Source organism: Anolis carolinensis, chromosome 5 (genome assembly GCF_035594765.1).
Source record: "Anolis carolinensis isolate JA03-04 chromosome 5, rAnoCar3.1.pri, whole genome shotgun sequence".
Taxonomy (NCBI): domain Eukaryota; kingdom Metazoa; phylum Chordata; class Lepidosauria; order Squamata; family Dactyloidae; genus Anolis; species Anolis carolinensis.
In genome coordinates this window covers 74,395,524-74,411,884 of record NC_085845.1, presented here as the reverse complement: position 1 = coordinate 74,411,884, position 16,361 = coordinate 74,395,524, and the positions used below count along the sequence as shown (strand labels likewise).

General features: G+C 36.8%; 1 protein-coding gene across 2 annotated transcripts in view; it reads right to left on the bottom strand.

Moving 5' to 3' along the window:
* Window positions 1-40: 40 nt before the first annotated feature.
* The window catches only part of nmu (neuromedin U), a 19,063-nt gene continuing 2,742 nt past the window's right edge, over window positions 41-16,361 (bottom strand). Inside the window, exons 2-10 of one of the 2 annotated variants that reach the window (XM_008111685.3) lie at window positions 15,350-15,408; window positions 13,440-13,487; window positions 13,274-13,333; window positions 11,456-11,485; window positions 11,290-11,340; window positions 9,050-9,121; window positions 2,398-2,451; window positions 1,800-1,839; window positions 41-963 (exon numbers count right to left, since the gene is read on the bottom strand). In XM_008111685.3, coding sequence (XP_008109892.2) covers window positions 1,804-1,839; window positions 2,398-2,451; window positions 9,050-9,121; window positions 11,290-11,340; window positions 11,456-11,485; window positions 13,274-13,333; window positions 13,440-13,487; window positions 15,350-15,408 — 410 coding nt within the window. In that variant the 3' untranslated portion in view covers window positions 41-963; window positions 1,800-1,803. The remainder of the gene's footprint in view (window positions 964-1,799; window positions 1,840-2,397; window positions 2,452-9,049; window positions 9,122-11,289; window positions 11,341-11,455; window positions 11,486-13,273; window positions 13,334-13,439; window positions 13,488-15,349; window positions 15,409-16,361) is intronic. The other variant, XM_062981545.1, reaches the window with a different exon arrangement.

Sequence of the window (16,361 nt, the reverse complement as noted above, 5' to 3'; positions counted from 1 at the left end):
ATGGTGGAATATTGTAGTTATTCAGTAGTCACAAGAGAAGCACAGAAAACACACAAAGGCACTTTATTTTAACTTAATGTGTTCCACAGCTTCTGAGGATCCCAAGCACAAAATAAGTCCTAGTGATGATGGAATGGCTTAATATTTTTGTTAGTCAAAGGGTAGCAGATTGCTCTCACGTTTAATGTCATAATCTGGTCAAGCACCCATCTGCTACTGACAAATTTAGTCATCTCAATAACTGGCACTGTTCTCAGTGTATTTTAAATGCAATTTACATTCATAGCACCCAGTTCTCCTGTTTGTAAGACTTTACACTTCAAAATTTCATTGACTATAGTTCCATTGCTTTGCTCCTCTGGCAGCAAAAAACATCATGCAATGCAAGGATGGCCCATTTGATTCAAAGTTAGGTATTAGCAGGCCAGTTGTATTATAAAAATATTTAAACCATAATTGCAAATCACAAGACCCACACCATGAAAAAGATGACACTAAAAACAGAAAAATTCTCATTAAAATATTCTCATTAAAAACAATTCTCTAGTGAGTGCCTTTATTTACAATAAAAGGATAGAGGAACCCTTTATTTAGCAATACTGCTATTGACAATGTTTTCTGCATGCAATTATCCCAACACCAACATTATTATTATTTTAGTTTTATTACACACAGTTACAAACATTAAAATAAAGAGAAACATAAATATTTCGAGTTGCTTCAAGAAAGAAACATTTGTGCCTCAGGCTACAATCCTGTACACTGTTACTTAGAAATGAGCTCCAATAAGCTTAATGTGGCTTACTTGTAACTAAACATGCAGAGAATTATATTGCACTTTTGATAATAGAAATTGATTTGTGAATAAAATATCTAAAAAAATCCAGTTGTATATGGAATAAAGGATAAGATGCTCATCTTGTTGTAGTTCTACGGTGATTCTACGCTCATGGATGAACAATTCTGAAAAAGACAGAAGGTGCTGCTGATCTGATGTGAAACTCCGAACATTTTTAAAAAACATAATTCACTGTTATTTTACAAAAAACTGAAAAGGTAGCAATCAATGAACACACAAGGCAATATAAAGGACAATTCAAGGGTTATTCCACAAAGGAATCCTACTGAGTTTGCTCAATACATTTTTGCAAAGCTCTCCATGGGATCATGTGAGTTTATTATGTTTCAGTCAGTCAATAAAAGGGACCTATGTGTCAAATAGCATATTGATATCAATCATGGAAAATCTGCTACATTTGTTTCAATACAAGATCTGTGACTGCCCGTTTTCTAGAGAAGTGATTGTATGACAGTGTAGAAGTGGCCTAAGTCACCAATGTCACCAGAAGTCACCAGAAGCAGCCAATGGAGTCTATATTTGGCTGGAGTTACCCTTTTAAAAGGTATCTGTTCCAACTTACATACAAGTTTAACTTAAGAACAAACCTTCATAACCTATCTTGTTAGTAACTTGGGAACTGCCTATAAGTCAGAAAATTTCAAGTGCAGTATTTCTTATTTGCTCTGCTCTACTAGTATATTGCAGATTGCTAATGACTCATTCAGTGTGATGAATAATAAACCAGCAAAGCCATCCTTAGGTGTCATCCTGAATAGTTAGTTCTTCAAAATGCTAAGTACACAAGTGTTGGGTATACTGTGAATGTAAACACATTTTATTCATAGCAAACACACATTTTCCTAGCACATCAGTTCTATAGCACTTTTTTTTTCAATAAGCATAGCCAGTATAGAACAGCCTTTAGATATTAATTCTGATTGAAAAATCAAGTCAATACCATTTTAAGGAAATGTAGTCGATCTCCTTCCATTGCGTGGCTGGAAAAGAAATAGTGATAGATAAATACTAAGGAACCTAATTTCCTTCTTGAAGAATTTTTAAAGTGCACATTATTAAAGCTCTTTGAGAAACAGTTCTTTAAGGAACTGTTGTGTTGCAGTCAGCTAAGTAGCGGTCCTATGAGTTCTAGCCAAACATTTTCAAAACTAGATAAAAGCACACACTTCAAGGACGGATGACAAGTGCCCTCAGACTTTAATATCAATTTTAACTGCATGGCAGATTTTGTCACTTGGGTGGGGAATTTATTCCTGAGTTGAGTCAGAATCTAAATTAGGACCAGAACCTTGGATAGCTCATTATTATTTTTTTAAAGCCAGAGCAGATTCACTGTTTCACCAATAAAGACGCTTCCTTGAAGTAAACGTTCAGCTAGATGGTTTTGCACTATAAATTTAAGTTTTGGTTTTATTATCTATCTCCCTATAATGTATTAATCAGCCCAAGGATTACTAAAACAAATGTCTCCCAAATTCTGACAATTCTCTTGTTTCGTAATACAACTGTAGGTTTGAAACAAACAAAAATCCACATACCCTGAAAATAAAGTAGCCCCTACTTTGAATTCCTCCTGGTATTCGAAGTTCATCCTGAAATGAGAATAGATTGTTAATATTGTTAAAGACAGTTTGAAACTTCGGGGGGGGGGGGGGGGATACAATAGCAGAAAGGATAGAAGTTGACACAGTATGCTCACATCAATACCATGCCAGCTATACAGACTGCCAGTACATCTCCAAGCCCAGTTTGCTGGCCTGTTTTAATGCTTGTTTTTGCCCAAGAGGCTTCTTATTTTCCCATTACAAAGGGCAGTTAGAAATACTAGTGAGAAGGTCTTTTCAGTGTAATTCCACTTCTCTGGACATGACTTCCGTCAATTTCCCTGCAGTCTTTTAGAAAACTATTTATTTTAATTGTATTTTCCTTGGTTTTCTAGTCTAATGCCCTTATTGATAATTTATGTTGCTTTTTAAAACTATATCACACTTTTTTGGTATTGTTTCTATCTTGCACACTATCTTGGACCTAGATGTTATTTTGAATAAATAAATAAACATTTTATGAAGTCTTCAACAACTCAATTGAAGATACTAAATATTTAGGAAGTACATCTAAATTGTTCTTATAAGAAATGCTAATATGAACAGTCTTTGTCTATAATAAGTATTGATTATTACTGAAAAGCAGTTGTTGAAAAGTAAAGTATTGAGTCAAATGAGGGGAATATCTTCAAACACTCAGTTATGGGAGTTTCTGGGAAATTTCGAGAGTTTTCTGAGGTTGTTTTTTGAATGGCAAAACTCAGACATTGCAGATTACATGGCCACTAATGGAATTTCCATGCCACCTGGAGGATTCTGGGATATGTAGTCCAAAAAGTCAAACTGTTGATCAACTCAGCCCTACCATCCTCAGAAACAATTCCACTGGAGGACCTAGAGTACATCTACACTGGAGAATTAATGCAGCTTCACACCACTTTAACTGCCATGGCTCAATTTCCATAGTTACATAACACTGACCCATGCCAACTAAAGTGGTGCAAAACTGCATTAATTTTACAGGATAGATGCATCCCTAGAGAAGCCCACAAACATTGCCAGGGTGGAATATTTTTTGGAGCATGGTTAAGTGAAGTCATGGACATCAAATCCATGGGTAGAGGGATAGTACTTTAAACTGCAAGTCATTTATATTAAATTGTTAAACCATGTCAACCAGCCCACCCTAGTTCAATGTTATTCACATGGATTCTTTTAAATATTTCAGTTCTATGTTAATCTATTCAAAAGATGTCCCACTGTGTTCAGTGGAGTTTATCCCAAATACAGGGTTGCAGTTTTATAACTTTCAGGCACTAGTAACAAATACTCTGAAATATTTATTAGTAGGTCACTTATTAATGTTTTGTTCTGATCATGATCTCTCTCTTTGCCCTTAAAGGCAAGTGAGGAGGTGTTGGATAGTTCATCTTTAATAATTATATTTCCAGTATCCTGTGGGACAGGCCTAAATGAATCAGATGGCTAGGAAAGGAAAGGAAAAGAGAGAGAAATGATCCATGCCAAAAAGCAACGTTGAAGATCAGTCTAAAAAGCTGCACCTATAAAATTGAGAGTAGATTAATGCATATCCTATCTGGTGTATACTGCAGCTAGAACACTTCAGAAGATTCTTGAGAAATCCTACTGAGCTCATCTGATATAGGGCTGACCCTATTATTTCTCCCTTTCAAAAATACCCAGAACGTCTTGCCCTGTCTGTAGGCCATTTGCGTATTTATGTAGACTAGCATTCGCCCATTTCACATACAACAAGTGGCTGTAGCTGGTCAAAGGACTGTCCCAGTGTTTCTGTATATTGCTTGGAAAACTGCCTTACAGTAGGACTGCATATTGCAGAAAGGATTCATTTCAGGTCCCTTTGTGTAATGCAATTTGTGCATATAATTTGGAACCCTATTTTTCTTACCTGAAATGAACAATGCCCTGGGCTTCCAGTGGAAGCATACCATATAACCACCACACAAGAGGACTTAGCTGTGCCCAAGAGGTGTGCTCTCTAGGCTCTCGGCATGATTCAGCATGATAATATTTTACGGTTATTTTATTTAATCTGAGTTTGCTTTTTATATGTGTAGGTTTATGTAAATATGTTCTTCTTTTTAAATATTGATGTATTGTATTTTGTGTATTGCATGGCACCTTTGTGTGCTATTTTGTAAGCCATCCCGAGTCCTTATGGGAGATGGTGGCGGGATATAAATAAATTTTTATTTTAATATTATTATTATAATTTCTTCCAGAATTTCCAGCAAAAGTTGACCATAAAAGCATGCTAAAGAGGTACAGACAACACCTCTCTCAGTCTGAATCTACACTGCCATATAATAGAATGGAATAAATTTATTTTCATTGTACATTGCACAACAAAATTAAATGCTTTCCTCAGCACACATCACAAAAACAACACACCCATCCCTCCACACTTCAACCACCACCACACAACTCCCAATGCCACATCAATGTGAAACCATGTTTAATATAGTTACAACTCTAGGATAAAAGCTATCTCTTGGTCTGTTTGTCCTTATTTTTATCACCCTGTACCATCTGTAACATGCCGGGTGAGACGGGTCCTTACGAATGCTCTGAGGGCAACCAGTGACTCTCTGTGTAGAAGTGGTGACCCTACAGCGCGCCTTCCTATCTGTCACTGTGCAGTTACCAAACCATGTGCAGATGCAGTAGGTTAGGACACTCTCTATAGAACAGCAGTAGAAAGCCACCAGCAGTTTTTCATTAAGTTGTTGGTTCCTTAGAAGTCTCAGATAGTACAATCACTGCTGGGCCCTCTTAACCAACGCTGCCATATGAATGTCCCAGGTCAGATCCTCATTAACAGTGACACCTAGGAACCTAAAACTAGCCACCTGCTCCAATTAGTCTCCAGTTATGACCAAGGGCTAAATTTCTGATCTGTTCTTTCTGTAGTCCACAATGAGTTCCTTGGTCTTATTGATATTAAGAACCAGATTATTGTCCCTGCACCACAAGAGTAGCCAATCTACCTCATCCCAATAGTCAGACTAATCCCTTTCAGAGATATGCCCCACCACGCTTGTATCATTCACAGACTTGGTAATGATATTGTTATGACATTGCCATGATATAATCCAGTATCTGATTGCAGATTATCCGCTCTGAACTGGATTATATGAGTCTGCACTGCCATATAATCCAGTTCAATGCAGATAATCTGCATGTTTAGCCAGCAGAAGTGAAGGTTAAGAGGAGACATGATGGCCATGTATAAATATGTGAGGGTAAATCATAGGGAGGAGGGAGCAAGCTTGCTTCCTGCTGCCCTGGAGACTAGGATGTGGAATAATGGCTTCAAATTACAGGAAAGGAGATTCCACTTGAACATAAGGAAGAACTTCCTAACTGTGAGAGTTGTTCAGCAGTGGAACTCTCTGCCCGGGGGTATGGTGGAGGCTCCTTCTTTGGAGGTTTTGAAACAAAGTTTGGATGGCCATCTGTCAATGGTGTGTTGAATGCGATTTTCCTGCTTCTTGGCAGGAGGTTGGACTGGATAGCCCACAACGTCGCTTCTATGATCTGAGATTAGAAACTGGATTATATGGCAGTGTAGATCCAGTCTTAACCTCACTAAGGATGGATCTACACTGCCACATAATGCAGATTATCGAAGCAGATAATCCATATGATATCCTTTAAAATGGATTATATGTGTCCATATGGCCATATAATCCAGTTCAAAGCAGATAATCTGGATTTTATATGGCAGCGTAGATCTAGCCAAAATCCTCCTGTGTGATTCTATGGTATTCAAAGCTCTCCACATATAATTGAAACGGTGTTCCATCACATGAGCTGGTCTACTGTATAAAAATACATACTTTTGAATAAAATACGTTATGTGTTTTATTACTCTTGATTAATTATTTATCAATTTAACATATTTTGTAAACAACTGAAAAAAATCAACTGATATTTTTGTCAAGCCAGTATCATCAAGCAACTGGCTTGATAAAATTATTCCAGTTTTATTTATTTACACTAATAACCTACTCAATTTAAGATGATTGCACTGGTCTTGAAAATGCTAAATAGTACAGGACACAGACAACTAGGGCCCCTTCTACACTGCCAAATAAAATCCACATTCTGCTTTTAACTAGATTATATGGCAGTGTAGATGCCTATCATCCAGTTCAAAGCAGATAACATGGACAATCTGATTTGATAATCTGAATTATATGGCAGTGTAGAAGGGGTCTGAGAAACTATTCTCTCCTATGTACCATTCTTTGTACATCAGTCATCATCCTTACTCTCCAAATGTTCCTATTTGGCAGCAGAAGTCTTGATCGTCTCACACTTCCTCCCTCCTCCTGCCACTTTTCTCCTTACTTCAATGTCTGCAGTCTGAGGCCCCTTCTACACATATTTGCTTTGAACTTGATTATATGGCAGTGTAGACTCATATAATCCAGTTCAAAGCAGATAATGTGGATTATCTGATTTGATCATCTGGATTATATAGCAGTGTAGAAGAGGCCTGAGCTCAAATTGCAAAAGTACTTCACACTCACTTCTAGTGGGGACAGAAGAGAGTCAGATTCTTGCTCTTCCCAGTAGATTCAAACAAAAGTAAACAGTTTCACCTTCTCCTATGTTGTGGATGCTTCCTCAACATAGGGGACTCTTTCCAGCTTGGCCACACTCTGGTGTTGCTTGGATTCATGTTTTTATCTGTGAATTGTTGGAGGGGATGCATTATCTATGTCCTTGCACTTAAATGCCCCTACCAATTTGTCTTATTAATTTTAATCTTGCATATCTTTCAGTTTGCTTTCAGTTATTTTGGAAGAAAAAGTGAGCTATGAACTGTAAAGTATCATGAGATGCAAGCAAAATGTGTCAGAGCAGATAAGTAAAATTTCCCCTTTTAAAGAAATGCATATATTACACGATGAAAAGCTTGAGATAAATCGGTGACTTAAATCAGATTTGTCAGATAAATATGCTAAACGTTATTTGCCCCCGCAATGGGTTAAACTCTTGTGCCAGTAGACTGCTGACTTGAAGGCTGGATGGCTGATCTGAAGGTTGCCAATTCGAATCCAACCCGGGGAGAGCGTGGATGAGCTCCCTCCGTCAGCTCCAGATCCATGCGGGAACATGAGAGAAGCCTCCCACAAGGATGGTAAAACATCAAAAACATCCAGGCATCCCCTAGGCAACGTCCTTGCAGACGGCCAATTCTCTCAGATTAGAAGCGACTTGCAGTTTCTCAAGTTGCTTCTGACATGAAAAAAACACAATGAAACCAATAGTTTACCATTAGTTTTTATTTGTTTAAAAACCCTACTACGCCCAGTGCCCTGCAATTTATTTCCTAAAGGCCCCATGATACTGCAACAGACTTTTTTTCAAGTGAGAATTTTGCTCACGGAAATCTGGTATTCATAGTTGTGGTAGACAAGTCTAATTAGTGCAGGAAATTGAGAGGATGCTGGCAAAACATTTTGCTGTAGAATTGCTTGGTGAAGACTACACTTCTGTATATATATATAGGAGAAAGCCTCATTAAAGTGAGTGAAGGGCAGAATAGATAATTGGCTTTATAGCTATAAATGGTGTACAATTATCCTTAGATTAACTAAAATTATACAAGGGGGAATTTATAACATAAGAGAATGGTCTCAAACTTTGACTCTCCACATGTTTTGGACTTTAACTCCCAGAAGTCCTTGTTAGCTTCATGAATGTTCAGTGATGATAGGAAATGAAGTTTATGTTCCCCTTTTACACTGCCATATAAAATTCAGGGATAATTACCAGAATGACATGCAGCCACCCTGAAGCCCCCCAAACAACCCTTAAAACTTCAAAAAAAACCCCCAAAAAACCAAAAACCTGGTTGCCATTAAGGTCCTCCTTGCGTCCGTCTGGCATGAGGAAATGACGTGCCAGGAGACCCGGGGGGGGGGGGGGAGGAATTGCACCAGGAGGACACAAGGAGGACCTTAATGTAATTTTGGTAAAAGTTTTATGGGTTGTTTCGGGGGATGGGAGGAGGGGTTTGGTGCCATCCTAGACCTTTGGGCACCAGCAGCCCAAAAAGTTCAGGATGGCAAATGGGGATTACCTGGTAGTGAGTCCCCACAGACCCAATACCTTTCAGGAAGTCCCGGATCTAGTGGGATATTTGGATGAGGTCATTCCAAATTAATTCGTTTTTACCGGGAATGTCATTTGAACGCCCTTGGTAAAAATCCAAACAGGTTTCGCATTTTGGGCCTTTCTGGATAGGTCCTCAGGCCCCTTATACACTGACATATAATCCAGATTATAAAATCAGATATCCACATTGTTTGCTTCGAACTGGAATATATGAGGCTACACTGACATATATTCCTGTTCAATCAGATAATCTGGATTGTATGTGGCAGTGTAGAAGGGGCTTCACTAAACACAGTGGAATATAACGTCTCAGTTCACATGCATGATTAAACTGACTAAAATAATCAAAGATAAATGTGCTGTGCTTTTAAAAGAAAGAAAGAAAGAAAGAAAGAAAGATAATGAAAGCAGTGCTTACATAACAAAAACTGTTTATTTTTATGCAACTGTATGCAATGCATAAAAAGTTACATACGTCTTTGTATCTCTTCAGCCTCCTCTCATGCAGCTGGGGAACAAGTTTCAGCAAAGGATGCAGAACAGACAACTAAAAGGGCATGAATATAGACATATGAGCAACAATGAAATCCTGACTTCAGGAAATAAAAATAAAACAGATGCTTTTAAATGCATTAATAACTCATACGTATAACATGCAAAGCAAGGGACAGACAATTCTTGATGGAGCATATTTTTAGACTGTTTGGGTGGCTTCTGAAGTTGCAGTTTACTTCACAGATGGACATCATAAAGGCAATTCATGATGGAAATTATAATGTTAGACGGTCTTCATTCCAGTGTTAGTTTGCATGTTTGAACTAATATACATGCAGAGCCAAGATCATTTGGTGCAGCCTTGTGATCAACAGAGTATGCAATGAGGAATGCTGCTATAACAACTGACAGAAGCCTGATCACCTTATGCTTAAATATTCCAAGCAAAGCAGAGTCACCACCTTTGGGGAAATCTGTTCCATTGCCAAAAAAAAACAAAAAACCTTCCTTGCTACAACAATTCTCTCAATGTTTCACTTATACCTGCAATGTCTACTGACTGGCTTTACTACTGCTCTCTCAACCAGCAAAAAAACAGCCTGTCTCCCACTGCAGGTGTGAAACAAAAAACAATCCTGGTAAAAAGCAAAAATTCTAAGCAAAATTTCCATAACTCTAGATCAGGAAGAAACAACAGAATATTTCTTTGTATCTAGGCATCTTTTGGTCACAAAACAAAGAATGAATTATCACTAATCAAGGAACAATACAGAGTTTAGGAACATTATTTTTGGAGATGACAATTTCCAGAAGCTCTAGCCATCATGGCTACTGTGGATGGCTGGAATATTTTGGAAGTTGCAGCCCCAAAGGTAACTTCTCCCAGCTCCAAAGCAGTACCTCTTTGATTTTTCTCAGTATCCCATGAATACTATGTCACCTCAGAAATTCTACATCAATACATTCATTGCAAGACAAAAACTGTTGGTCAACGTGGCTCAAATACAACTCCAGCCTTGATTCTTCATTCCTCTGTAGTTGGGAGATGCAAAAGCAAAGCAGCTTTTTGCAGCTCTATATTATTAGAAAGGAAGCTTTTTATTTCTGACCACAATTCATACAATAAATCCATGATTTTCTCAATTCTTAGACTCTTACCTTCTTCATTTCTTATCTTTGCATGCTCTCATGCCTCTCTGTTGCCATCCCTTCCCCATAAGTTTAAAACTTATGCTGCCCACAAACTTCAGTAGTCAGCTAGAACCTGCCAATCTAAACAAGCTCTATCAATGAATGTTATAGACTGGCTTATTAGGGCATCAGAACGTTTGGTATAACTGGATGGCAGTGGCTGTATACCAGATATTTCTAATGATTCCTCATACTATTTTTACACAAGTGGGACGTATTTCACACAACAAATATGCCCAAGGCAATGTTCATCTTACTTATAAACACAGTCTTGGAATCTATACATTATACCATTGGGACTCAAAGTAAAATATCAAAATTAAAATAAACAAATTGTTCTACAGCCCTATGTATGATACAACTGTAATTACTAAACATTTCCACATAAATAATTTTATGTACGTATTTTCAGTTTTCTGCCAAAATGGGTCTCAAGCTGTCTTCAGCATTTAACGAGTATTTGTCCATATGCCTTGAAAAATCACAAGCTACTTAGCTGAATATATATTTTTTCATTTCCTTGTATTCACAGTAGGACATAAACATGGTGACTGTATAATAGGATGGACATCAAAGAATAAATTGCCTCAAAAGGAACATAATTTCTCATCTCAAAGGAACCATCAGGATGCTTGGAAAATTCATGGCCACGTTGTTTTGTACAAGATATTACAGTACTTTCAGAAATAATATTCTATTTTCCCTAGTAAATATATACTATTCTAATATGGTACAACACTTTGGAGGAAGGATTCTTTCTATTCCCCACTAATATACAAAGATTTAGACAACAGCAGCCATAGACATGGAAACGGATATTGCAAGGATGCAGATGTACATGAAGAATAAGTAATGATGTTTTGGTGCACTTTAAAAGCAGCACCTGATTAACTCCCCCCCCCCCCCTTTAACACAAAGTTTATCAATAATTCTACCTGGAAGGATTAAATGAAGTCAAATTAATAATAATATGCTGCTTTTAGATGCAGGCGCGTGTTTACTCACAGGAATAAGGGCAGTTCAACTTACCAGATTGTTTGAGTTGCCCATATTATGAGTCTTAGAATAATGAAATAAGAACTGTTCAAAGAAATTAAATGTGCATTTTATTTTGGGAGAGGTTACCATTATGAGACAGGTATTAAAACATATTTTAAAAGGACTGAATATATATATATATATATATATAACTTACTCTTTTTGTGATGTCCTTTTCATCTAATGCCTGTGGAAATATTGGCACAAGTCATTTAACAATTCAGAATGGTTCATTTTGATGACAACACAAAACAGTGTGGTACAATAGACATAACATTTGCTTATACAGGTTGAGTCTCCCTTATCTTTCTCCCTTATCTGGAAATCTGAAATACTCCACAGTCAAAATTAGGTCTACACTTCCCATTGAAATACTGGTAAGTTTATGTTGGTTAAAATTGTTCTTCATTTTAAATATTGTATTGTTCTTTCAAGGTTTTTTGCACTATAAATAAGATATGGGCAGTGTACATAGGAATTAGTTCATGTTTTTTTCAAACTACATCCTGCACTGCAACAGTTTGAGGGACTGTGAACTAGCCTTCTGCTTAAAAATCTTGAAGACACTTGATTTCGGTGTCACAATGAATGTCAAAAATAGATCAAAACAAGAACCCAGAAGTATATGGATGTGCACTTCTAATTTTTAAAAAGTAGGGTTGTTATTTTTAAAGGAATGTGGAGGAATGAGTAAGGCAGACTAAGCTGACTAAAGGAATTGAGAATTACACCTTGCCTAGCTCTGGTATGCAGTGAAGTATATGATCAGAAGCCATCTAAAACAAGCCTCATACGTTTCGCTTCCCTGGCAGCCAAGAGAAAGTGTTCAGAAGGTTTTGCTTTTTGTAAAGCATACCTGCTTGTGCTGTATTCATTGCAAACTACACTTAGCATTAGCTCTGATTAACTGAAGGCAACTTCAATCATTCCCAGTCTGCATGGTCATTGCCTGGGAATAATGGTACAGTGTTCCCTCACTTATTGCGGAGGTTAGGCTCCAGGACCATCCACAATAAGTGAAAATCCGCGAAGTAGGGACACTATATTTATTTTAATATTTATACATTCTTTTAGTAGTTATACACTATTTTAAGTTTTTATCAACCAATCGTGTGTTGATAAATCGCCTCCTTCTCCTCCTGTTGCCGCTTGGGCTCCTTTTCTGTCCCTTTGGCTTCTCCTTCCTCCCTTCCTTAGGCTGTAAATTGTACTTTTAGAGTTTACTAAAAAACTGCAAAACAGCGAATTCGCAAAAAGTGAACTGCGAAGTAGTGAGGGAACACTGTACTCTTTAAAATGGAGACTGCAGAAGGCTGTTCTACCCTGTTATTACAGTTACAAGACCTAGAAACATTTTTTAAAAAGTGACCTAATACTCTGGTTTCTGAATCAATGGCAATAATATCTCAAACTATGTTGGAAAAGAGTGAAAGTAACCATGATTCATCTGAGGCCCTTTCCACACAACTACATAAAATCCACATTGAACTGGATTATATGGCAATGTGGACTCAGATAATCCAGTTCAAAGCAGATATTGTGGATCATCTGCCTTGATATTCTAGGTTATATGGCTGTGTGGAAGGGCGTTAAGCTTCCATTGATGTTGTTCTGTTGCTTTTCCAAGCAAAGCAATTTCTTGAATGTACACATGAAGTAGTATATTAATTTCTTTAAATGGAGTAGAAATAATCTATTTTTAATTATCCAGTCAGGAAAGAATTCTTTCCAGAGCAAGAACAGCAGATTGCCTCACCTCTACAGCACATCATTAATATTCCTGAGCAGAAATTTTGCTAAGTACAATCCAGTGATCTATGGATGTCCCTGGAGTGGCCTCTGTCATGGAACCACACAACTGGGAAACAAATTAGTGCTTAATATCTGCATAGGTGTTCATTATTACACACTGCATTGTAAAAAGTGCTCTGTTAATTATGTTTCAGAAATACAATGAAATGTTAGCTGCCATTACCTGAGTTTTTTGCAGAAATTCCAGAACCAAAAAGCAAAGATCTTCCAGTGCATTTGTGGACTAAAGGAAAGGAGAACAGAATATCAGAAATGTGTTTGCTAAACTGATAGTGCTTGCTTTGAGAAATTTAGCATTACTGAACTTATATTCTGTAAATTGGACTGACCTGAGGTGGGGATTCCCTTGTCAGGTAAGTAGAACACACATCATCTATCTATAAATGTTGACAAAACAGTAAGAACAAGACAGCAAAAGGTTGAACTGAGAAAAAACAAGGAAACAGAAAGCTCTGATATACACTCAGAAAACAACTCAGAGCTGCCTCAAATATATCAGCAACTCAGGTGAATATGGGATTCCAAAGACAACCAGAAAAAGATCTGTTAATCAGTAGAAAAGTAATTGTCTAATGGGCTGTAAAATAAATGAATTTTAAGCACTAAATATCATCAGAATAAAGTGGTAACAGATACATTAATGAAAGATAATAATAATTTGTAACAAGAAAATGAAAATAATTCACAAATTCTCATCTAAGAACATGAGAAGTCTAATTATATCTGATGATGAAAAAATGGTAATGGAAGCAGAAAGATGGAGAAATTGTACTGGAAAAAGAGAGGTGTGTCCTGAGACGTCTCTGCCTTTAGTATGCAGCAACAACTTTCTTTCTGGCAAATCAGACAGGAGCACCTGGCCAGGTAGGTGCAAATGGGTTCATACAGTCCTTCGAATAAGCATACCTCAAACTATTCAGGACATAAAGGTCAAGACCTGCACCTTAAACTCATAGCCAATGCAGATGAAGTAAGGCTAGTATGGTATAAGCAAGCCCCCTACAAGTATCCTATCGACCACAATGCTCTGTCTAGAACAATTATGATCTGGTACCCAATCCCTCACTCCCAGTGAGTATGCTTCTTCATAATTAGGCATGTAACCATTTTCAAGGTTGGTAATGCTCACAAAAGAGTTGGTAATGCTCATTAAAAAAATCCCCACAAGATCCTAAAAGGGGAATTTTCAATTCCATTTGAAGCTTCTGCTGTTCAGACCTCATATTTCCTTCATAACTGTGGTTAATGGTCAGCTGTGCTATTAAAGTTTCTAAATCAATGTCCCTCTATGTATTTCCTTCCTGTCAACTTTTTAACCTTCTTATCACAATAAGGTTGACCCTGAAACATAGAGACTTTCATTCCAAAAAGTGTAAGGATGGGTATTTCCCACAGGTGTCTCTACAAGTACAACAGCATTCTCTGATGTTAAATAACACACCAGCCAACAAAAAGGCTTACTTAATCCTCTTGATGTTTTCTTTTTTCCTTGTGATTATTTTAAGCAGTGCTCTCAACTGATTTTCAAACACCTCATTGGATGTATGGGTCTAGAAAAGCGCTTAACGTACCCTGTATACATATGTATAAGTTTAGAAATTTTAGTCAAAAAATAACACACTCCCAAAAAAAAATACAATCCCAAAAACTTAGGTCATCTTATCCATGGGTACTTTATCTTAACTCTTACAAAAATAAAAATAAAAAGAACCATCCTCTTCTCTGAGTAGAGAAGAGAAATTGAGAGCTTAGTCCATTCCAAGAAAACATAATCGCAGTGCTGTCCCCTCCACTCTATCTATTGCTTCTGGGCTTTTTGAATGGCAATGGCCAGGGACAGGTAACCCATGAGGCAACATTAACGTTTTCCCCTTTGTGATACTTGATGTATCCACAAGTCATATCAAAATACATAATTTTGGTCCTAAATCTTGCCCTTGACTTATACATGAGGTTGACTTATACATGCGTATATACAGTAAATGAAAAATACACTCTCTTATACAGGCTCATACAAAACCCAAGTTAATCTGAATGTTGTCATAAAGTTGTGGGCCACATTTCTGTACCTTGCTGGAATTCTTCCTGTGCGCTATTTACTGTGCCTCATTAGAATCTTTAATTGTTAATCCTACTCACTCCCTTTTTTTCACACATAACAGGTCTGGAATTGTCATGCCAACATCATAAACAGTAGCAAAATTTAAAGCATATAAATGTAAGGGAAATTTTTCTGTACCTCATTCCACAACTGTAAATCTTGTTCTCCTTGCAGAACATGGGGTGCCGTTGGTGCACCTGGAAATAAGAAGACATTTCCTGTTCTTAAATCCATAAAATTTTCTATTGATATTATTATTTATCACACACAGATATCTGTGAACAAATACGAGAGTGAAAATAAATTATCATAAGCAAGAAAATAGTGTTCTCTTATTTTACACATTAGCACTAAACCAAGCTCAAGATCACATATGTACTGTATCAACTTCAACAATACTGTTATCCTACCGTACCAATATCAGTACCAATATTAAACATAAGGACCACATTGCGCTGTAAAATGAAACAACTGCATAGGCTTATAATGATATTTTTCAACCGCTCCCATTTATTCCAGTGGTGCTTGTGCAAGAAAAACATGAAATCATGGGAAGATTCTGCCTTAATGTATTGACTGAAATTTTTCACTATACTTAATTAAATATTAAGCCAAGAAAAGTGTGAGGGAAACAATATTTCAGAATTATAACAATTATACTTAAGATACTTAGTTAAGAATACTAGTAAGTAGAGAGTGACCAAAATTGATGTAATATTAATGTATAATGCCCACATTTTTATTTTCATATGCAATATCCAAAGATTTCTAATTAACCTCAGAGACTTAATATTCTAGGTATAGTGTGTAGTGTCATTAATGTATGCTGAATCCACTTTAAATGTGTACTCATCTTCCTTATTAAACAACAATTCCATTTTGGCTAATTTTATTCAAATTTTTCATAGTACAGTAGTTGATTTTTTTGTTCAAATATGTAGATCTTTAGCATTTTGAAAGACAACTAAGTGCTTTTGCAGAAGTCAATTTATCATAAATGCTAGGCATTAAAGTTGCTTCAGTGTCCTAGACTTTTTATTTTATTGTCATAGTTAACATATATTTAGTGTAAATTTATCTGGCAAGGGAACTTCAGTGATCCTGGATTAGGAAGGGGAAAAAAGATTGCTCATCAAAGCCAATAGGACTG